General features: G+C 43.8%; 1 protein-coding gene across 3 annotated transcripts in view; it reads right to left on the reverse strand.

The window, feature by feature from the left end:
• SHROOM3 (shroom family member 3) overlaps window positions 1-23,555 on the reverse strand; it is a 154,501-nt gene that overhangs the window by 87,551 nt on the left and 43,395 nt on the right. For all 3 annotated transcript variants that reach the window (XM_069774726.1, XM_069774798.1, XM_069774660.1), the window contains exon 2: window positions 20,036-20,190. In XM_069774726.1, the coding sequence (XP_069630827.1) occupies window positions 20,036-20,190 (155 nt within the window). The remainder of the gene's footprint in view (window positions 1-20,035; window positions 20,191-23,555) is intronic.

Here is a 23,555-nt window from a genome sequence, read left to right on the forward strand (position 1 = left end):
ATGAATGTCTGGTAATGTCTCATAAACTTCAGGCTGGACTACGTCTTTTGTCTTTAGGTTAGACCTTGTAAGACAAACAAAAGCCCCAGTATTGCTTAAATTAGATGCAAAGTGCTATGTTACAGCAATATTATAAGCATGATTCTTGTGCACACAAACAAACCAGGGGACTCGAGTGATGGTTCCCACCGTGACTGCAATGTGGCCCTTGTGTAGGTCTGTAATGCGACGCATTGTCTGAGATGATGTACAATTTTCTGCTTGAAGATATACGGGCAATACAGCTGTTGCCGTGGATTGCTCTGAATATACTGTCAGTATAACTTCAATGGGATGTGACATTCTTGGCATTTTTTGGCTTTTTGATATCCATAGATAAAAGGAAGAAACAGAAATGAAGAAATAAGGACAAGCAGCACTGAAATAAACATGTATATATTTTATGTCATTTATAATTCACATTCTTTTTCACATGTTTGTCTTCAGCAAAGAAACTTTCCTCATGTACTGACGATGGATAACTTTGAAATAAAACTGAGTTGGAATTAAACCAGATCCCAGTCTGAATTAAACAAATGCAGGGAAAAAAAATCAGCACCAAAGACCATCTAATGCTACATGTTAGGGCTGATGTGGAAAATATTCAAGAACATTAAGGGTTCTGGACACCTGCTGTGGTGCAGGAACAGCAACAACAGCAGCTAAATTTTATGTAGAGAAATGGACTCCTGGGCAACATGAGACAGAGGATACAGACAGCTCGTTGTCTCATCTCAAGCTAGAGGCACAGTGTCTGTGTTTAAATACAGACGGTGGGTAAACTCCTGGATGGGACTAGGCTGCTAGAGGAAGACTAACACAGACCTAGTGATCATCATGGTCCCCAGCATCTCCAGCTGCATCAGCTAGGAAAGACTTGGAAGTTTGGACCAGCAGTTCTCCTACGCTGGAGTCAGCCTCATGTGGAGTCACCATGACATTTCGTGTCACAAGGGTTTTGTCCAAGTAGGTATGTTAAGGGGCTGTTTTCTGAACCTCCTCTACAGGCCACCGGCTGAAGCAAGATCTCAAACTGGGTGAATCAGTAGGCTGGTCCAGTATTACAAGCTAGGAATTGGGAAACATTTCTGGGGAGGTCAGATGCAAGGAACAGGCAACTTCCATAGCCTCTTCCTTGAACCAATCAGTAGCTGTTCCTAGAACTGAGCAGATTGGAGGCTTTAAATTTTCTCATGATTTAACAACTTTTGTGGCCAGCTCCTTGTGGTGTGATGAAAGACAGACTGACAATGAGGGAGAACTCCCTCTTCAGCAGGGGGCTTCATTAGACAATTATTCTTCTGCAGACATTTCTCCTCTCCCCTCTCAAAACTTTGATGCTTTTCAGGGTGGAAGAGCATAATGAAATGATGCCAAAGGAAGCGATTCATTTTCCTTCCTCCCCCACCCCCAAAGAAGTTATTATAATGCAACGATAAATGTTGCTGTAATATTGCAAAAAGACGGATTTCTGCTGGAGCAGCCTCACGCAAAACTGTGACATGAATGGATGCTCTCTTGATGCCATGGGCTGGATTTTCAGGGGTAACATGGTGCCAGGAGCCGTGATGGGAATGAGTGATCTTTACAGGAAGGAGAAACCTGAATATCACAAAAAGTCTCTGCCCGTTACATTATGCTGAGGCATTATTGCTCCAATGGTGTAAAAGCATGAACAGGCCTCCAAAATCACATGAGCAGGTTAAAAGTCATCTACTTGTCACAATTAGTATATGCAGAATTTTGACTTGTCTCCTAGACTTTGAATAATGAGAGCTAGAAAAGCAGATAGCTTCACAAATCTCCTGGGTCAGGAGCTGGAGCTTTAAAGCAGGTATTGTATGTCACATGAACTGGCGATAGCACTTTGTCTCAGTGAAGAATCAAGCCTGCATTTCTGGTTTCATTTAAAAATGTTCTTCAGAATGGTGCAAAGTACAAAGCTCTGTAATAAACACTGAAGAGAGAGAACGGGATTGAACCTTAATAGCGCTTAGTCACCTACAGCCTTCCTTCACTGATCCCGCTGTCCAAAAATAAAACAACCCAACTTCGCTTCTTTTCCTTATAGCTGGAGGATTGTGGGAGCGTCCGTGCATGGATGAAGGATCTTATTCTACATTACAACAACTTACAAGTAGACAATACAGCAAACCAAAGAAACAAAAGGTATAACGTGATGCAAAGGTATAGTTATATTGAGTCAGATTTTGTGTCTACTCAGTGCAGCTCACAACGTCCATTTGCAGCTTGCTCTTGTTCTTTGCTTTTTCCAGCTAGGCCAGAAAGACTCACAGCCTCGTGCCTGTAGTTCAAGCTGGCAACAAACAGACCACAGTCCCCAACTGCTGAAAAAGAGTTTCTGGGGAGGAAGAAGAGACTAAAGATGAACGGAGCATTGCAGAACCCATAAAAATGTCCATACTGGCTCACTGAAGAAATAAACATGACCGAAGACATGAAGTGCTTGATTTCAAGTATTGTTTTCTATGCCTTACTCCCCTAGCTCTTCTGCAGGTCATTTACTGGAAAGGAAAGGCTGTAAGAGCACGGTTATGACCGAGTAAGCTCCTGATTAAAGCTAAAGCCCAAATCTCTTGTTGCAGAAGCATTGCCATTTTCCCTGAATGAGATCAAAAGTAAAAGAAAAAACATATGAGGAGGTGAAAGGCTAATGGCTCCTGAAAATAGTTTGGTGGTGATAGGGCTGAGATTATTTCTTTGAACAGTGTTTCTCTCATTAAAAGCAGGTAGGTATCAGATTTTAATGACTTGTTTCTTCCCATCTTGGTAGGACCAGAAAGACTTTACTTCCCTGTTCCCCACAGCTGTCTTGCAGAAGAAATGCTTTACCTGCCTTCTTATCATGGTTAAATGATACCTGCACTTGAAAGCAGGATTTTTACCCTTCTCTACAACCTTAGGCAAATATACCTAGTTCTCAGAGAGCTGACAGGAAGGCAAATCACCTACTGCAAACTGACAGCTGTCAAGTGATAATAAATACCTGTAATAGAGAGAGTTTCACCCCCACCATGTACCTATCAGCTTTCGCTGAAATTATACCTTCCTCCCTATGATCAAGCCACTATAGCTGTGTGCCCAGCTTCAAACACAGCCTTGAGCACTGAGGGGGGTGTCGGCTGTTTTTCCTTCCCTCTCCTCTTGCATGACATCTCTTCCCAAATGGCATGAAACGCCTGAGAGGTTTCTTTCAGTTTGCCAGTTCCCTGACCCCACCTTGTCTATGGGGGCTTCTCTGCAAGTTTCTGTACTTATTGCAGGCTGTTAGGCACAGAAATACTGAAGAAATCAATATACTGTTTAGAAAAGTTAAATAGCCCTAACTTCTGAATGTCTTCCCTCAAACCTCTTGAAACTCTCATGTAAAATGACAACATAAAATTCCATGTCTTAAAGGAATTAAAACACTTGCTCAAAAACAAACCACTTTTGCTGAGTCACAGCAGAGGTTGAGTAAATTGCAGGAATGAGGCCACAGTTACTTGACAGCAGGAAAAAAGGTTAAGGTGTGGGGAGAAACGAAATCTGCATTTCAGAAGCGAGTTTCCAGCAGAAAGGAAGGAGTAAAACCATTCACTCAGACAGACAGACAGACAGACAGTTCCTACCCCTGCTGCCTGAATAAATGCTCTTTCAGCGATTAACCCTTCCCGACAGCACGCCATCTCAATGCTGTTGTCTTTAGGAGGCAGAGTTCTTATGTGGCAAAATCTTCCCTGGCATAAAATTTGCATCTCTCAGTAACAGCAGTGATGCTGAGCCATCTATAACCTCCGAGAATCCTGTTCACCACTTCACTATGCAGCAAAGCCCCTTAGCTAGAACAGAAGTGCTCTGGGGCCTGAGGGAAATGATAGGCACAACAAATCAATACATTGGGGTTATTTACACCAGTCATAACTTTGGCATCTGTAATAATAAGACAGAAGTGGTCTTTGTTTTACCAAGAAGGACAATCGGGTGGCTACATATCCACTGGCCACTTTACTGAATATACCTCATGGCAAATACAGATCCACTATTGATTCGAATAGAAGGAGATTTTGGCAATTAATGATAAATTACACATCGGCTCGTGTTCCTAGAATGCCACAGCTCAGAAGGGAAAACGCCTCCCCAAACCAAATACAAGCTGAGCTCTAAAAGACCCTTTTCTCCTTTAGCACACATCACTCTGTAGCAGGAATCCCAGCCCCATTCCCGCTTATTCATGAGTATGCGTATGCAGGAGCGGGGAAGAGGGCAAGGAAGAATTTCTTTATGAAAAAAAAAAAAAGGCAGCCCCATTCCTGAGACGCTGTTGCTATGGGCCTGCGGGGTTCACAACAGATGGCAGCGAGAGCCATCCCCGCGTCGCTCTGAAGCTGTCCACTCAAGCATACCATTCGCATTCCTCACATACCTCCGGTCCCTCGGATTCGGCATAGGGCAGCCCGTCCCCCTCGACGCCCCGCCGACCTCTCTCCTCGAGGTGCCTGCGCCAAGCTGCGGGGCTGGGATGCAAGCAGCAGGCCGACATTCAGTCCTCTCACCCTCTCTGCCTTTTGCCGTCCCTCTCCATCCCTGCATTTTCCCACAACTGAGTTGCGATAAACAATTTCAGTACTTCATCTTTGGAGAGTTTGAGTCACTGGGAGAAACTGGAGGCTCAGTCCTGGACACCGTCGATTCCTGTATCCTTGCATTGGTCTGAATCAGGGTGAGAGAGAAAACAGCCCTTTAAGGGCCCAATCCAGACCGGGGCTGTGCATCTTTCTGCTCCCTGGACGGAGGAGGCAGCAGCCTTCAGGATAACGACTTGAGGTGAGGAAGGCTGGACTGAGGCAGAGACATCCTCTTTGCTGTAGAGGACATCATCACATCCAAAACACTTTAGGGGAGCACAATTCGGAGCCATGGTCACCGCCAGAAAGGATTCACTGTCTAATGGCTGCTATTAACAGCTAAAAAGTGTGAGAGAAGGTACACAGAGGGAAAACAATGTAAAGATGGAGTGAGAGAAGTACCAGGTGGGGAAAAGCATGATATAAGCAGCAGAGATATCCAGGTGTATAGACGAGAGACAACAGAAGCAGCAGCAATGAATTCCAGGTACAGCATTCTGCCTTGCTTCTCCATCTAGTCTAGTGTAGGGCAAGATTACCTGCAAGAACCCCCAAAATATGCAAAACCCTGTTGAGACGTCCCCGCTGCTGGGGAGTTCATGGTCTCAGCCTTCGTCTCTGCATCCTGCAGAATCCTGCCCAAAAATCCAAGCATGCCTCTGACCACACAGCAAAGCCTTCCCACCTCCCAGGGCACAACCAGGCTAAAGAAAAGTCAATCCACCATCACTCCTGCACGCATGTTTGACACTTAATCATACCGTTCTGGTCTCCTAAACCCAAACAACAGACGTGTTGGCTCTGCAGTAAGGAATTTGAATGTGATTTGCCTGTTGCTTGCTGATCACACATAAGAGGGCTCTTTGGGGCTTATTTGCATTTGGCTGCTGGAGTCACTGTTTTTTTCTTCTTTTTTTTGGCGGGGGGGGGGTTACAACAATGATGGAGACAAAGCGGCAGATGCTGTAGGCTAACGACGAAGAGCAGCACTGGACATGTGCAGCTGGCCATTTGCATTGTCCTGAGCTGCAGGGCTGCTCCAAGGCAGCCTGGGAAATGTGCTCGCTGCTCGTCAGCAGGTTCAACCAAAATCCTTCGGCACTCTCCTTTATGGCTGTGACTTGCCTGACCTTCCTAAATGTTGTCCTTCCAAAGCACCGGGGGATAAAGTTTTTTTTCTGGTTTGTTTTTCTTCTGATGCAGACAAGGAGCAAGCATTAAGTTTGAGAAAAGAGTATGACTTTTGCTAAAAGTCGGTTTGTGCGACTGCATGTGCAGCCTTTTCTGTGCAGGCATGCAGGAAATTTTCCCTCCCTCTCACACACACAATGGTTTAGATTTGGTATTTATGAGCTTAAGTTAGAAATAAAGGAGGAATGAAGTTTCCAGGTGGCTCTTTCTTTCTTTAATCTTTCCTATGTTTCTCCCTCTCTCTCCCTCTCTTTTCTATCAGTCTTTAATCAAATTCCTGCTGTTACTTTTATTGAACAAAGGAGATGCTGGCACAGCCCTGAAGTGCCTATGCACATGGGTTGCCCTATAACAGCCAAGTTGCTACGATTTATTGCTAAATGGTCCCCGCAGGCTGTGATTTCTAAAAAGCAGAAAGAAATGTCTGGGCTTTGGCAACTGAGGTAAATGTTAATATCTGGTACTTCTTCAGCCAGTTGGGTTTCTATGAGGTATTGCCTTTAACCCTTTGAAGGCTTCAGAAAGACTTATCTTTAAGAGACTATTAAACAGACCAGAGAAAACAGTAACATCACCCCTAGATGATTTTTTTCAACTCCCTTGAAGGAGGCGACCACCAAATCTCTTTAATTCAGGCATCTCTTCAAATTTCAGATACTATGTACATCACCTTTCTTCATGTTATATACTACAGAGCACTGAATCACTGCTCAAATTGTTCCCAGGAACAGAGAGAAATATATGTCCGGCTCATCTACACTCTGATATGAAGACCACAGGAGATGTCAAATCACTCAAGCAGGTAGCGGATTAGGACCCAAGCTAATCCCTTGCCCATACATGATTGTCCACACTAATTTATAGCTGAACGCTTCGTTTGCAATACTGCCTGCCTGCAGTCCCCCTCAGGAGAGAGTCACACCATGGGAGACATGCAAGTAGGAAACAGCTGACGCTGTCCTTTGCAGAGCTCCCTGCAGCCTCACGGTGTACGTACATGAGTCCTCCAGCAAAGGACAGGAGGTTCCTCACATCACTGCAGCCTGGGAACATGACCACCGATGCAGGCATCAGGCCATGCCTCAGGGTGATGGGATCTGTGCTGTAAAACAGCCTCTTCCTACCTGCTGTGGATCTCTGTCAGCTCCACTGCCTCAGCAATCTCTAGGGCTACTCACATGCTGAGTAGTTTTGCCCCTGACGGCATGTACTTAAGAAACCGTGTGCTCCTGAGAGCAGGCAAACGTATGGAGGCAGGAACATACATGCGCTCACTGTGCACACGTCTTCCTCAGATGGGACAGCTGGCTTGTCAGAAGCCAGTGGGGTGCTCTAAGGACTGAAACTGACAACACAGGCACAGTCTTTCCCTGGCCAGATGCTTCTTTGAATTTGGTTTTAAGGAGCTGGTTCAGGCAAGGCAAAAGGAGGAAATCTGGGGCAACCTAAAGTGACTGGGAATTTGTTACTGTAACCAGTTCTAGTTTTATTGTCAAAATCTCCCCGCTCTTCAAATATTGGAATAATGAGTGCATTATTAGGCAAGGCAGTGTGCGGCACTCGCAAGTCGTGGCTGCATCTGTACTTCAGAACAGGCTGGTTTAAGTTGATTTTCTTAAGCAGATGATCTACACCCAAAAATTACTCCATTTTACATAGACAGGGACACAGACTCCAGTATTCCACTAGCACCACTTCAACTTGCTTTCACCTGCACTGCCAACTTTCACTAAACGGACTGGATCATCACATTGTAGAAAAAACACAGAGTTACAACCATCTCAGCTAAAGTGCACAGCTAAAGGTTTGGCCCATATTCACCCCCACCCCCAAACAAACCTAAAGTTAAAGATATCCTAATAGCAGTGAAGCAGGTAATGAGTTTAAAGATTAGTTAATGGGTTTACTAAAGGAGCTAATGTCTCAGGAAATAATCAAAATCAAAGTTCAATGAACTTAGTTTTATGATTCACAACTAACTTAAAAGGGCGTATAGGTGTGTATAATACATGACAGGTCTTCAATGAATGTAAATTTGTGCAGGCCTATACTGGAGCTATACTGATTGCCATCTCCTAAGCATCAGTCTCTTTCACATTCTTTCTGCTATGTATGTGCAATGTTACTGCATTAGTCAAACAACAATATATCCCAGACTGTATGGCTAGCCCATCTGTATTAAACACTGACGCAAAGTGTTGGCCTGGTTTGACACCCACTTTAAACAACTCTCAACTTATAAAAGGTGAAGGCCAAAAAGAGTGCCACTTACTTGAGCAGAGACTCTTCCAGACTATAAAACTGTAAAATGCACCCAACACATCATGCTGTGTATATGAGTCAGATCCTCTGCTCACAGTGTCCCAAGTGCATGGCATTATTAGCCCCCTTTGACACCAAGGGAGGGAATGGCCTTAAACATGCTGAACAACTCCAGAGGCTCTCCGAAGTTCACCTCTCCTAAGATCTTCTGTCACTTTTCTAGCCTAAAACCCAACAGATTTGCTTACACCCCTCAACAGCTTCACAGTGACAGAACCTGAGCAGTGGCACAGCACTGACTTCCCATTTGCTGCGAGCACGCTTAAAACAGCAGCTGAAAAATCCCCCATGGCACTGCATGAACCCTCATGTGCTCTGAAGTTTATGATGCTCATGACGTTTGGGACCAACAGGGTCCTTTATGACTCCTGTCCTCCCGCTCCCAAAGCCCTGCTGCAAGGTCCTACTGCCTCCGAAGGCACAAAGCTGTGCCCGGCTTGCTTTGCTGTAGCTGTTGAGAGGCTGCTTACCTTTTGAGACACCAGACCAAGTCTCAGGTATTCCCATCCTTGAGACGGAGGCAGCCTGAAATTTGGTGAGCGCAGTCCTCCGAGGAGGGAATGGCACTACCGCCTCGGAAAGTGGAGAAACAGGAGCATAGCGATTAAGATAACAAGTTGCAGATACAGGTGCTGTCCACAGAGGCACCTCAGGACTAATCCCGCAGTAAAAAGCAGGAGGTTTACTCAGCAGAGGCAGCTCAGATTACCGCCCTCCTACCAAGCAGTCGTCAGCAGGCCTGACAGACAGGAGCAGAGACCGTGAGGAAAGGGGAAATTTGCTGAGTGAAAGTGCCAGCCAGCTCTGTCCTGGCTCCCTGCAGATTGGTGGTTGGCCCCCTGTTATAATTAACAGTGGGCTTTTGGGGGAGAGAGGAGAAAAGAAACTGTATTCAATAAAGAAGTGTTTTCAGCTGCCAGGTAGCATTTATTTGTTATTTCTCTCAAAATTCACCACTCAAATTTTATTGCAAAAATGTAATTGGGAATAAGGAGTAAGGGTGGTGGATAAAAACCCACGGTGGAGAGGTGTAGCAGGGACATCAATCCCTGCTGCTCACTGGCCCACCAGTTAGGGCACAGCAATTTGACTGCAGGTTCAGGGTTGAAAAAGACACCCACAATGTTTCCCCTGTGCCAACCGGCAGCTCTGAGGGTCCCACTGCCTCTTCCCTTGCGCCAAAGCGCCAGGCCTGAGCCCCGGCAGAGGAGAAGGCTGTGGGCATGTGGCTCTGTACAAAGTCCATGGAAATATCACAGAAAAGTGCGTCGCCCTCAACAGACTGGACCCATCGTGATACAGAGGATCTCAGCCTGATGCAACCAGGGAGGTTCAGTTACCCTCTACTCAGCCAGGCTACCTTAACATCCAAGAAAATGCTGAAAACATCCATTAAATACATGTTACGTATATTAAATTAATATGCTTTTCCTACCAGGAGCAAAATGTTTCATTTCAGGCCAAACAGAACACACAATTTCACTTCCATTTCACTCCAAATATTTCTCTTCCCCAGTCAGGCTGTTAGATCAAAACATACGTTATTCACAATCTCACCCATACTTTTTACGACACCTTCTCCACTTCAATGTCCCCTTTACTTCAAGAGTCTGAATGCATCATCCTCTTCAATGCAGTTAACTTCCTGACACCCTACAGGCAGGAGAGCTGTACCTGCCTTTTATGAGGGAGGCAAGTATAAGGAGTAATGCCACATAAAAATATCTATCAGCAGGAGGAACCAAACCTAGTGCCCCAGGCCAAACACCAGCATACTGGAGGAGTTGCCTGTCTCCCTAGGACAGAGAATGGCACTGACTGCCTCCATTCACCTCTTGCAATTTCACATCATGATAGCAATAATTTTTAAAAGCCTGGTAGACACAGAAGACTAAGGGGTAACTCTGAGCTGAGTTAACTGGCTCTTTTCAGCTTCTGAAGGATGTATTTTTTTAACCAGCATTTCCAATTCTAATTAGCTTAGGCATTCTTTAATACAAAAAAAAGTTATGATGTACTTATGCGGGTATAACCTCCATGAAAATGTTTTACATACATGTACTGAAGACCGACTCTGTCTCCCTTCTATTGTCAAAGTCAAAGCAGGCAGAAAGCTGAAGAAAGGGGTACTGGGAAAAAAGTTCTATATTCTAGAGCTATTGGCATAGCCAGTGTTTTGGCCAGGTGCATACACGTGAATACTCTTTGTCCACCTGCATTTGTGTGAGTGAGTTAGGCTGCCTTTCACTACAAACAGGAAGATTCATGCATATAAAAGACCATTTGATACTGTCTGTATCAAAGAGCAGTTTCTGCTCTTCATTATTCTTTTGACTGAGATATTCCATTTATCCAGCCACAAGGGAGAAACAATACCAAGGGATTTGGATGACCCATACAAGCTCATTCATGAAAAAATGTAAAGTAGTTACAGTGACCACTACACCCTAACATCTGTTTTACTGAAGTAAATCCAGACAACCTCAATTTATATCAGTAGGATTATGTTAGTGTTCATTAGCCTTTCCTGACCCTACCTTGCTTTCACAGGAAACCTTGGATCAAGCAGGAAAAGCATGGAAAATTTTCTGAGAAAGTGTTTTATATTCCTGGGAAACTAGTGTAGCTGAGCAAAACAAATATTTAACCCAGCTAAGGATATGTATACATCAGCACATATCAATGCCACGCAACTAACAAACCCCTTATAAATCAGTATTCGTAGTCAGCTCTTGAAATGAAAGCCATGCAGCTGTAGCTTCTTACATTAAAGATGATGAAATTCAGTTATTCTCAGTTCTCCCCCTGCAGCTGCCTTGTGAAGCTGTCATCCTGCAGTCCTTTGCACCTGTACAGGTAACCAGAACCTCACGCAAGTCCAGGTATTTGCCCTATTGACTAAAGGTCAGCCTAGACACAGTCACAGATAGAGAAGTGAGGCACAGATCAGGCGGAGAACACATGCTTGTTTGTTCGAGTTTTCATACTATCATGATATGATCCAACTCCAACTTAATCCTCAGGAAATTCCAAAAGAAGGAGATTCACACCCTAAAAAGCACTTTGTACGGTGCTGGCAGAGATTTCCCAGCTTTTCCAGTGTCACTTTCTGACAAATCAAACCCCAGTTTGATTATTGCCTGAAGAAGGCAAACTAATCCAAATGCACTCGGTGAAAGAAGCAGCTAATGCAGAGTGGAAGTGGCAAGAAATTGCTGTGTTTCTAATGCAGTTCCAGGTGAGGGGTCACTCTTTAATGTCTCATATAGGATAACACATTATGGTGGCTGGCATTTTTTTTTTTCCAAGGCATTTTCCCACTGTCCCCATCAGTGGCCTAAATCTTTTTTCACAAACTGTATCTAGATCTTCTTTACATTTATTATGCACTGTGGGAAATTTCCTAAAAGCCTGGCAGTCCTAAGCTGTAGCTAATTAAATCCTAGACAGTAAGCCTGTTGCCAGTGATTTCAAAATTAAATTCTGTTCACCTCTTAGCTGTCTGCCCTGTGTTTTGCATTGACCCTTCCTAAGGAGATAGGAACTGCAAACATTTTGATGAATGCAAAGAAAACTCCTCTAATGAAAATACTGATGCTTGAGATAGTTAAAGACTTACCAGTTTGAACCAACACAAGCAAATTTTAAAGCCTTTACTTACCTGAGAATAGGCTGTACAGACCTCAGAAACACTGTACAAACAATGGGTCAGCACCCTGATGGGCTTTGGCTCGTTGCACCCATGTGCATCAGCTGAGGAGCTGCCTCCTCATGTAAGACTCCAGCTGAAGGCTCATTTTTTCAGAGTGTTAAAAAGATGCACTTTAAAAGAGTCCCTCCCTGTCCCAAGATCTCATGCAAGAGAACATCAGTGACACCTGGCAGATAGGGAGCCGACAAACAAGGAGGCAAGACCAGGGGTGCACTGGAATGCTGTGGAGGAGTTCACAACCAAACATGCAACAGTGCTAGTCACAAGACCACCCTGCCAGCCCCCTACTAGTGTTAATGCCAGCTTTGGCCTCTCAGCTGTCAGTCTTAAGAATTCTATGTGCATGAAACTTTCCTTTCTCCTGTTCCCCGAGTCATCATCACTGAACAAAACATAACTGCACCATACAGCAGCTCTTTGGAAACATGCTTCTGCACTGCTACAGAGTGGGGTGTGAGCCAATGCCTATTCTGATTAATTTCATTCACAAAACTTGGATTTATTCGATGCAATTTTTTGGCACACTGTCAAATACGACACAAAATTACATTAGTGTCATAAGAGGGAAGGATTAGTCCACAGAGTTCTTTGAAGAATTGTGTTGGCACTTGTCTTTTTGTAAAAATGCCAGCAGCTTCCCCTCTCTCTAGGAATAGCCCATTTTCTCCTGGTCAATGAGGGAAATCACTGCTCAGTGAGGGTCTGAGCCAAAGCCTTTTTGAGTCTGTGGGAATCTTTCCACCAATTTCCATGGGCCTGAATCAGCTCTGAGCCTCAGATGTCAGTTGTACTGACATCTTCCTCCCATACTTCGACACTTCGATAGTGTAATTTATCAGGTAGAGTGGAAGACTTTTTCTTCCTTTTTTTTTAAAGCCTTGGTTACAGCAATTTGCTGCCAAAAGAAGAACAACTTTGTAGCTATGGCATAGGTCTAAGTAGTCAGGATGTCTGGGTTTAATTCCTGGTCTTGCCACAGAGGTCTTTAAATGAGTTGATCAGAACCAGATTTGCCTGAAAACATAACACTGGCCATACTGTGGCAGAGGGGAGGCCCATGTAGCCCAGAATCTTCTCCCTGACAGCACCCAAAAGCAGACATGTCAAGACAAGGATAAGAGCAGAACAAATATACCCACACATCCAACGTCCTGCCAGCCCCAGCAGCATCTGCGTAAGCATGAGACGGCCCCTGGCACTTAGCAGCAGGTTTTCATCTGCCACAGGACTGGTGTTTCCAGGGGATGCATCCCTGGGTGAATTCTCAGTCTGCTCAGCGCCTGAATTAGCCAGCTTCCCTCTGACAGTCCCGGTCTCAGGGCTGTAGCGTACTTCTCCCAGCATCTCCCCCAGGTCTCATCATTCAGGCAAGGGGGGCCAGGGACAGGGATGTGCCAAGAGAATAAGCTGAATAACCCAAGTGACGCAGGGAATCTGTAGGGAAGCATGAAAACGAACACGCAGATTATGGTTATAGCCAAGGATAAGCTTAATCCTTTCTTTTTGTACAGTTTTTAGCACAACAGGAAAATGAGGATAATGTTTCTTATCCCCACTCCTTTATTTGACTTGTATTTTTAGTCTAAGGCTCTTTGAGGCGGAAAAGAATTGCAGGCACTGCTAAGCTTGGGGCAGACACAAACCACCAGCCACTAACACTGAAAATAGAAAACCAACTGCCTTGAATACAGATCTTTGCTATGTTTGTATCTCTTTGTTTACTTACACCTCACTACAGAGCTGCCCCAGAGAGAGAGAGATGATACAGTCAAATGTCCTTCACTCTACATAAAACATACCATGAGAACGGGGCAAACGCATACCCTTAGGACAGGTAAAACTGTTAGTAAAGCTGTTAGCAAAGCTGTTAGCAGGTATCAGGAGCAGCAGCAGCTACATACTTTAATTGCAGTATCTATCTCAATAGTGATAGCTAGCACCGAGCCCAAAACATCACATCTCCATTCAAGCTACTGCCGATTTGTATGAGCAGAGGCTTTGCTCATGGGCGGCTTTGGAGAAGAGCAAGGCTGAGGGGTGGCTTTTACTGTAGTAGCCTCAGAAGCACTAAGCTTGTGTGCCTTGAGCCTCAAGAGTGCAACAAGACGTTAGGGCAACTATATGCTATAGGAACTGAATGTACTTCATCTTTGATATAATATTGTATATACCACATAAATAATACTTGAGCAAGCTTCTTATGGTCACTTATATCTCTATGATCAAATATATGCTAGGAACACACATGTTGCGAGTATTGGAGGTATGCAGTTTTGCTGTAAACCGCAGCTCGTTTGAGATTCGTACTTCACATGGTCTCACAGGTTTGAAGGGTCACCATCAGAGCTCCTCACATCCCAAGTCAGAACCTATGTGCTAGCCTGAACCCTAAAAACAACACCCCAGAAGAGCTCTGCAGGACTCCTGCATGTCAGCGTGTAGAGTAAGAGCCTAAACCATTGGTAATTCTCTGCAGAAAATTTTTACTTGCTGTTCCACTAGCAAATTTTAATAGAGCTTTGCATTCATTAACCAAGACTGACGCTGGATCCAAGAGTATAAAGAATCAAAGGACCAAATTCTGACCTGAGGTAACCATCTGTACTCCAGTCAAGTCAGTGGAGCTGCTTTACACCCACCAAGAACATGGACCAAACTGCCCGTGGCAAGCTCACTTCACAACATACTGTCGTCTCAACAAGAATGACTTCATGTTTTCACCTCTGCCCTCCCTGCACCAGGCAACAGTGAATGCCACAGCAACTCTAAGGAATGGCTTGTAGGAGGCCTTAGTTCAAACAGTGTTTGTGTTAGAAAGGGTGTCTGAGAGTTGTTGTCCCTGTGACTGTGGTTCCCTTCAGCATGATATTCGCAGAACAGCTACATTTGCCATCATGCCTCAGTGATCTAATTGCTGCTGTTACGAACATGTTGAATGTAAAACTATGTAAACAGTGTGACGCTCTGACAGCTATTCTTGCTTACTGACCTGTGGAAAAGTCTATTTTTGGCAACTGCTGTAGGCCACTGTGGTCGCTGTAAAGCAGACAAGGCAATGCCCACATTCTGAGCCTTATCTTCAGCCGATACAAGCATGCACGACACAATTAGATCAAACTGATAGCACTGAAAAGGCCTGGGTCTTTTTTTAATTGCACCCAACTCTGCTTAGACACTGAAGTTGGAGAGGAAGTGACAGAAAAAACAAGTTGGAAAATATAACCCATTTTTCACAATTAAACAGCTAAGCCTTATTTCTGTGGGTTATAGGTTTACCTTTCAAACACTCAGTCTCCTCCAGCTGGTTAAAGATCAACTGAGTACCAAAAACTATCTAAGGTGGTTTACTGAGGACAGTGGGCAAGCCTCCTGCTACAAAATTAAACAAACTGGCCTCTCCAGTTTCTCATAGTGATTCAAACCTATGTTCCCAAATTGGCAAACCGTGAGCAAAAAGATCTCCCCAGCATCAGCCTGTGGATTCCTCAGGCTTGATGGAACTGGGTCTGCTCATACCCACAGTGAGAGACATTTGTCACCAGCAGTGATATAGACATACTGAAGACTATAATGGGAAATACTTGTGGAGACCTCTCTTCTGAGAACCTAGCTTCTTGGCTCACTCTCATAGCCTGTCACCAGTAGAGCGATACTTGCTTGTTCTTCCCTGTAGCGCAATGCTATCTTGTCGCTTTGCCCAGTGGTAATTTTAAAGGCTGTTCCCTTCGCTCACTCTGTTTACCTGTGGCAATTTGATCTGTCTAGCAGGACTGAAAGCTCAAGCAGCAGTATGTTTTTTGCCTGATGACTGCTCAGGTATGAAATATATCAGAATGAAATGAATATGCTTTCTTCTGGGCCAGCAGAGGACAGTGTCCTGAAAAGCCCTGTATTAAAAATCAGGGAAGGAGAAAACAGGTAATTTTGTTGTACAATTCTAAGCATCTTAAGAATCAGATGGCAGAAGGACTAGAGCGGACCACCAAGCTAAATCCACCTTGCCAGCAGCAAGCACACAAAAGATACTAGCAGCAGGGTATGTGAGGCAGGAAATTGTAACTCGACTTAGCAGGGACTGGAAAATGCACCTAAAGTACACTCAGTAAGGCTTTCTAATTCTCTGAGATGCAGAGTAGCTCTTACTCTGGCTTATTCTGGCTTCAGCACAATGAAGTGTGAAGTATCAGCAAGCTTCCTCACAGCACACCAGTTACAGACCTGAGGTCTACAGGAATAAACAAATACATACATGTCTGAGTCTATTGTATTGGAAATGAATGGGCAAAACAAGTGCAGGGAGGTAGCAAGGAATGGGCGGAAAGAAAGGAACTGGCTTTAGGAACAGCCTTTTAAACAAGTTAGATAGGAGCAGCGCTGTTAAAGAAGCAGAGAAAGCTGAACATTTGAAAACTGCCGTTGAGGGCTCCTGAGCTGAGGATGAGACAAACAAAATGCAGCTAGAGAGCATCCATGAAAAATCATTTAACAGTAGAGGCTCAATCTGCTGTCACTGGTAGTAAAAGCTTACCTTTGCCCTAAAATAAAAACCAAGATCAACTAGCAATCTGAGTATGCTTCATGGGCTACACAAATGTATTCTGTTGGTCCTCTGTTTGATGGTCTCACTACAATACATCTGAATAAAAAAATCTGCGCTTTCTGTCCATTGAGATGTCTGGTGTCACTATCACACTGCTATAGAAAGCTCCTGAGTTGTTAATTTGAAAAACAAACAATCAAACCTTCAAAAACACGCTGACCTTGAATATGCTTTGGAAAGAACCAAAACCACATACACCAAGCAGACTTTGCTATTGTTTCCATATGACTTTTAAGGGGTAAAGTCCATGTCAGTGTGAGTTTGTGTCACTCCCTAAGCAAGAGCTCTCATGAATACTGAAATCACAGACGAAAAATTCAGGTCACAAATGACTGGTCAGTGAGTCTTCAAGCTGCTGGTATTTGCAGCCAGCAACCCTAATCCATTCCAAATATAATTTATTTTCAGATGATGTAGTACTGCAAAACATCATCTTCTTGTCCACACAACAAAAAACAATCCCAAGTGGGAAGGACACTAGTGCTTCCTTTACCAGTCTTAATGGCTAAACTCATTATGTCTGGGGTGAAGATAATCTCCACATCCTTGGTGCTGTAGCTTTAACTCAAGTCTGGCTTGTAAACCTTTGTTTGTTCACATTTCATCACACAGATGTGCTGCCTGCCCAGCAGCATCCCCCTAGCTGAGATGAAGGCTCCATGTGGCTCAGGTTCTGTACTGAGCTGCTTTCCTTAATTTGTTTCTTTTCTATCTTGCCTCATTTAATTTCATATTGTTGGAAGCTTTTATTTAATGCAGAAATCACTTTCCCCTCACTGCTTTCCTCTTTCTCACCATTCTTCTCTGGGATCCTTCTTTTATCCCTTCTCATCCACTTTCCCTCTAGCACTGGAGACAAAATCAGACTTCTACCTTGTCACCAGCTGGCCAGAGTGCTGAGTCTTGCCGCCTTTGGTGATGGAGAGAATACAGAAAAACTTGTGACCCACTGCCCACAAAGCAGTCAGGACCTCACATTTTTGTTCTTTCGCTGCTTTCATGCCAGGACTGCAGGGTCAGCCGGGACTGTGTCAAATTACCTGAACTGAAGGCTGGGGTCTTAGCTCTTAATTCCAGTTTTGCAGTTCTAAGTTTCTGGATTGTCACTGAGCTTTAAATGTGCACGCAGGGCTTAAAGTACCTTGGCAAGGGAATAGTATGTGAATGTAATACCTCTTAACATGCTTGATCTTTTTAGTGGTGATGAAATGAAACCATGAAAGGCTCCAAACCAAATTTTCTTCAAGTTCATTATAATACTCATCAAATACTCTTGCATACTTGCATTAAAAAGGAGAAGAAAAGGTGAAAAGGTCTTGGGAACTTAAAAATAATGGAGAGAGAAACTATTAAGTTACACTGTGATGTGTAATTTCGGAACATAAAACACTGCTGTCTGACTGTAAATTTTTTCAGAGGTCGATCACCTCCTCTTTCAATAACTCATCAACCGTAATGAGAACCATATGATTGAGGCCCACTGGGATTGCTCTGCCTCTCATGATTCCTACTGCCTGTGAAAAACTAGTCAAGGAAATTTAAAAGTTGCTCATTTTCTCTTTTAGCTTGAAGAAAGAGGCCTCAAAGCTTTCTAAGAGATGTGGTCCCATGATTCAGGCACCTCCCAAGGAAATATTAGGAACTGCTGCATTTTGCCTTGGCTATGACACTGCTGACCTTGAGTATATCACTTCTCTGTGTATAAAGACATATATGCATACATACATATATGTGCATGTGTGCACGTGTGTGTATGTGTGTGCGCATACGTATCCAGGCAGAGAGTGCTTATTCAATCCTGGTGTCCAGTTTGAGACACACAGGAATTGATCTTCCCAATGTACTTTTTCCAGTTTGTAGGCTGCAAAAGGGCTTTTCACAACATGAGCAGATTTTAGTCTCCACCAGAGAAATGTTGCTAATGAAAATATCTAAGTGAAGTGGAGAGGAAAAAGTCTGGGATGAAAGAACTGCAATGGGACTCCAGTCTTTGCTTGTCTACCCTTTCTTCTTTCCTTTTCTTTTTACCTCTTAGGTGGACAGATCAAACACCAGAAACAATTCTCAATTTACACCAAACAGAACCAGTTATTTTAATAGTTCATCTCGGCAAAATGAAATTAAACTGCGACAGAAGGGTTCTCTTCTCACAATTTTGCTAACTTAGTTTGAATTAAACATTTTATTCAGTCAATACAGTTGGACTACAATCTACATAGGCCTTAAATAAAAGCCATTTACTTTTGGTAAACACTCAAACTGCAATGAACTACTTTTGCAAATATCCTCCCAATGGCTACACAAACCACCTAACAGTTCTGTATACGAATATTCAGAGTTTGTCACAAAGTCATTGTCAGTACCTAAAGGTGCTTTAAGTAAACAACAGAATATAGCCAGCAAAAGCACGAAACATACTGCAGGGAGCAGGACGGTGTCAGCTGTCCATACCTGCCCTACTCGGACATCACCACTCAGATGTCAGTCAGTTGTTCCAACTTAGCGACCCAAGATGACACCTTTTGTTTGGCTAATGACAGCTCCTTTGCTATGCTGATCTTGCCCCAGATTCCTTTCTGGCTAAGTGTGGAAATTCAGAACAGAGCACTCCATAAAGTGATACCAGCTACCACCTAACCGGCACAGAAAAAAATGTTTGCACATGCCCACAGTAAAAAAACATACAGGAAGCGTCTCTATTAAGGTCTTAAACACACCCCACCTCCAATTCCAGATCCAAACACCTCTGATTCAAAATGCGCATCAAGATTCAAGTTTTGTGTCCTCACCCCAAGACAAACATACTTGTTATTCATGTCACCAAAGAGGATTGGCACAATTTGGTCAGCTGAGTTACGCTCAGCACACCATCAAACCCAGCACACTGGCATCGCTACTCATTACCATTTACAAGGCCTTTGACAGCCAGGGAAACAGGCGACACAGAACATGTGAGAGATCACTCATTCAGTGATAGCACAGAGGCTGTGGCTTAATAGATGCAGATGAGGTGGCTGCTCTTCCCCCTAGATCACATCCTGGGTACAACATTGGTAAGACTGCTCATAGTCAGCACAGCCACACTATCGCTTACCTGCAGAACACAAAACAGCTCCAAATCTTGCTGAAGCCAGTGGAAATCTTTCTGCTGTCACAGCAACAGTGATAACATGCAGCAAATGAGGCAAGAGCTATGTACAGAACTGCCACCCTTTCACAGGGAGCCCCAAGCACTCTGAAGGAAGACGGGACTGCTTGTAAATCACTGAACAGGAATCCTAGATTGTCATGTGGCAGGGGAGCAGTGGAAGAGATTTGGATAAGTATTTCACATGCTTGGGCCTATCAGTGACAAAGAAGTCATAGAAATGTTGGCTGAAAAGAACAAACATTTGCCCTTGGGCTCATGCCTGTGTGCTTAAAACAAGGCTTTCGCCAAGATCAGGCCAAGTCATAGGCTTTCAGCCAGAGATGTGAGGGGAATGGGTGCGACACCCTGCAGGGCAGGAGAGAGGGAGGGAAGGAGTGTTGGATCTTGCCTACCTGCGGACGACTAGCTTCAGTTTCTTGTAGGACCCTTTAACCAGGGAGATGGCCTCTCTCCTGGAGCTGCTCAGTTCCACCTCGTTGATGTTCACCACTTCGTCACCAGCCTGCAGCTTGGAAGGCAGGGAGTCTGCTTTACCTCCCTCCTCAATCTGCACAGGAAAGAGAGGAGAAAGAAATGGTGAGACATGCCTGCCACAGCTTGGCTATCACATGCAGAGCTAAGCATGCATTTCTGTTGAAGGAATTAAGTCTACCAGCCCCAAACTGGAGCTCTCTGACTAAGAAACATTGTCTCCCTTTGCCAGCCAGCTTCCTCAAAGGTCTGTGCTTGCCTCCCCTACATTTCATATAGATGGAAGCTGGGGACCAGCAGCCAAATTAATTCTGCCAAGAAGCATTGTTTTGAATAAGCCTGAAAAGTCTTTGGTATTTGGAAGCAGTAAAAGCCAGCAAAAGAGCCATGGAACGCCTCCTGATAAGAGTACCCAGGCACAAGCCCAAGGGCAAAGCTGGGATTAGAAGAGCTTGGATGTGATTCTTTTGTTCAAGCTCCTCTTTGTGATCTAGCTGGCTGATTAACAACAGCTTCTTGCTTACTGGCCAGGAAGAAAGCAGGTGCACATAGGTGTATGTAGTTAATGACATGCAGCACCTCTGTGGGGTTTTTCAGCTAGGGATTTAAAGCAAGTAGACAACTATTTTAATTTTATGAGAAAGTAAGCAGCCTGGTGAAGGCTATGTAGTGGCAAAGCTAGAAGGAGAATCCTAGGGCACTTTCCTCTGTTTTGCATGGTCCATCACATACACTGTGTAGCTCTTCATGCACATTGATTCTCCATCAGTGTGCCAGCAGAAATACACCAAGTCTGCAAAAAAATAAGTGACAAGGCAGAAGACAAGAAAATTTGGCCCAGAATCTCTGAATCTCAGCCTTGTGCACTAATGCACTACCTCTCTGCAAAGGCATACTAGCATAGCAGAGGGCCAGGTTATATACAGGTTAATGCACTGCAAATCCTTAGTTTCTGGAGACTCAGGAGTGCCACCGGTTCAGACTGCAACTGATACAGCTTTTATTACAAAACTTACCACCACAAAATCTGATATTCAAAGCACCTGGCAGTCCCTGGTCAACAGAAGTTGTGACCTGTGTTAGCAACTGTCATGCAACTCACACTTAAGTATAACATCTCATGGCACATCAGAAGTATAACCTCTTCTTTCAGGCCTTCACCTTCCCAGACATCATACTGAGACAAATAAATGTGTCTGAATTGGATTAAGATTCTGATCCAGCCAGGGGAAGGGCTGCTATTTGCAGGAGTACCATTTTCTAAGCAGTGAAATTGCACAAACACTTCTGGAAGTTACTTTTATTTCAAGTCATGCCAGGCAAAGTGTAATGGAGCCATAACCCAGACATGTAACTCAGCACATATAGATGTATTACCCAGATTTTTACCAGAACATTAGTTTCAGTGTTGAATGGCGATTTCTCACAGGCAAAGCTGATACGTTCTTCTGAAAAATAGTATTCCAGCTCATGTACCTTCTAAAACTTAAAATCTGACTTCCACAAACTTAGCTACTAAATGCTCTGAACCCCCTACAAAGGTAGGTAAAAATCATTGTCATTCATCCTACCAGGAAGTCATTCCACTGATGAATGAGTTTTTTCTTTTCTTCTTAAGAATGGGTAAAAACCACAGGAATGAGACTTCATATAAAGAGCCTTGTATCACAATTACCAGGAAGGGTGAGAGATGAAACATTAGACCTTGCTTCCAGCATAAATAAATGACAAACTAAAAGTGCAGTATTGCTCCAGTTTGTTGCTGCTGTAAAGGAAAACAGGTGGGTGTCATTTCAATGAAATACAATAGAGTGGGATACTATGGTTAGATAAACTTGTGATATAGTCAAGTTTATGGGATTTTGTTTGGTTTTGGTTTGTTATGTTAGATCATATACAATGGAGAAAAGGCATTCTTGGAAAAATATCCTTCATCCTCTAATAATCTAAATTGTATTTATGTATCCTAGTTTTTTCACTCCACAGGATCACTGTTTTAAGGTTCTCTTTGCAACCACATGGGCTAGACATTTCTTCTTCTCCTCCTTTTTAGTGAAAATGGAAATTTGGATTCTTCCATAATCACCTCTATAAATAATGTGAAATCAAAGACCTTAAAGAAAGACTAAACCCCACAATACTTCCAATAAGGTTGCTAACATTATGAACAACTCTTAAAGAAATCTTTCGTCAAACCTTGATGCGTTCCAGCTTATGCCTATGCCAAAGGCTCTTAAACTGCAGCTTGCAAGGCCGTGTAGCCAGCCACAGTACCACAGTAAAGAACGCCTTTAAGCAAAGTTTGCTAGCACGAGTACAAAGTCATCTGCAAGTAATTCCAGAGGCTGAGAATGATCTGCTTTGCTCCCGTGTACTTAAACTATCCACAAGCAAGACCTAAAACAAGACCTACTTTTTGTGATTAGAAGCTTTTGATGGCATCATCAAAACCATATTACTCATGTACCTAGAGAGAATATAAATGGAAATATGGATTGATCTTTTGTTTACATAGTTATCTCATGTATTAATAATCTGTTAGCCTCCTTATATGTGTATTGCTTAGGTACAGTTGTGCCATCCATCTGGTTGGGGCTCCCTGGATGCAAATTCCTTAAAATTCGTAGAGGAAAACATTCACAACAGGCCTGTGACATGGCACTACCACTCAGAGAGTCAAAAGAGGCAAAAAGACTGCCAAGTTTCCACCAGAAGTCCAGAAACAAGGCACTGTCTCCCAAAGCAAGGTTCAGATGCTCCACGTTCATTTCTTCTCTCTGAATGCCTCTGAAAATATTTGTGTTTAAGGAGTGGTGATGTTTCAAGAAAAGGACTGAATGATTCAAACAAAACAAGCTGCACTATAAACACAAAGTTCTATCTCTACCCAGTGTAATACTTATCAGCAAAGCAAACAAACCTCAGGGTACATGTAACCTATTTAAATGAACACCTGCTTCACTGGACAAGACTGAACGAAGTCAACGATGGGTCTCTGCTGCGTCTGTGATGCACTGAGCAGTTAAGGATGGAAGATGCTTGCAAAGCTACGTGCACCACAGCAAGCAAATAATATGAAGGCAGGCCACTGCTGCATGTGGTTACCTTCTCCGAACAACCTGTCTCACCCTGTGGACCAGGTCCCAAGTGAGAGGAAATGAGAAGGCAAGTTTTCAACTGTTCCCTAAATCTCAAGTGGTTCTAAGTGCTGTCAGTCAGCAAGGGCAGAGCCAGCAACACAGTCTGTTGTTTTAAGTGTGCAAGTTGTGCTGGAGTAGCTTGGGCAGCCACAGCGTTGTCAAATCACCCTCAACAGTCACTTGCGCCAAAAATTTAATTGCTGTGAGCTACAGAACCTAGCATAGGTCAATACAAATACAAATACAAATATACACCCACTTCAGAATGCCTCGGTAGTCTACTCTGGCTGACGCAAACTCA

This window comes from Haliaeetus albicilla, chromosome 1 (assembly GCF_947461875.1).
Source record: "Haliaeetus albicilla chromosome 1, bHalAlb1.1, whole genome shotgun sequence".
Taxonomy (NCBI): Eukaryota; Metazoa; Chordata; class Aves; order Accipitriformes; family Accipitridae; genus Haliaeetus; species Haliaeetus albicilla.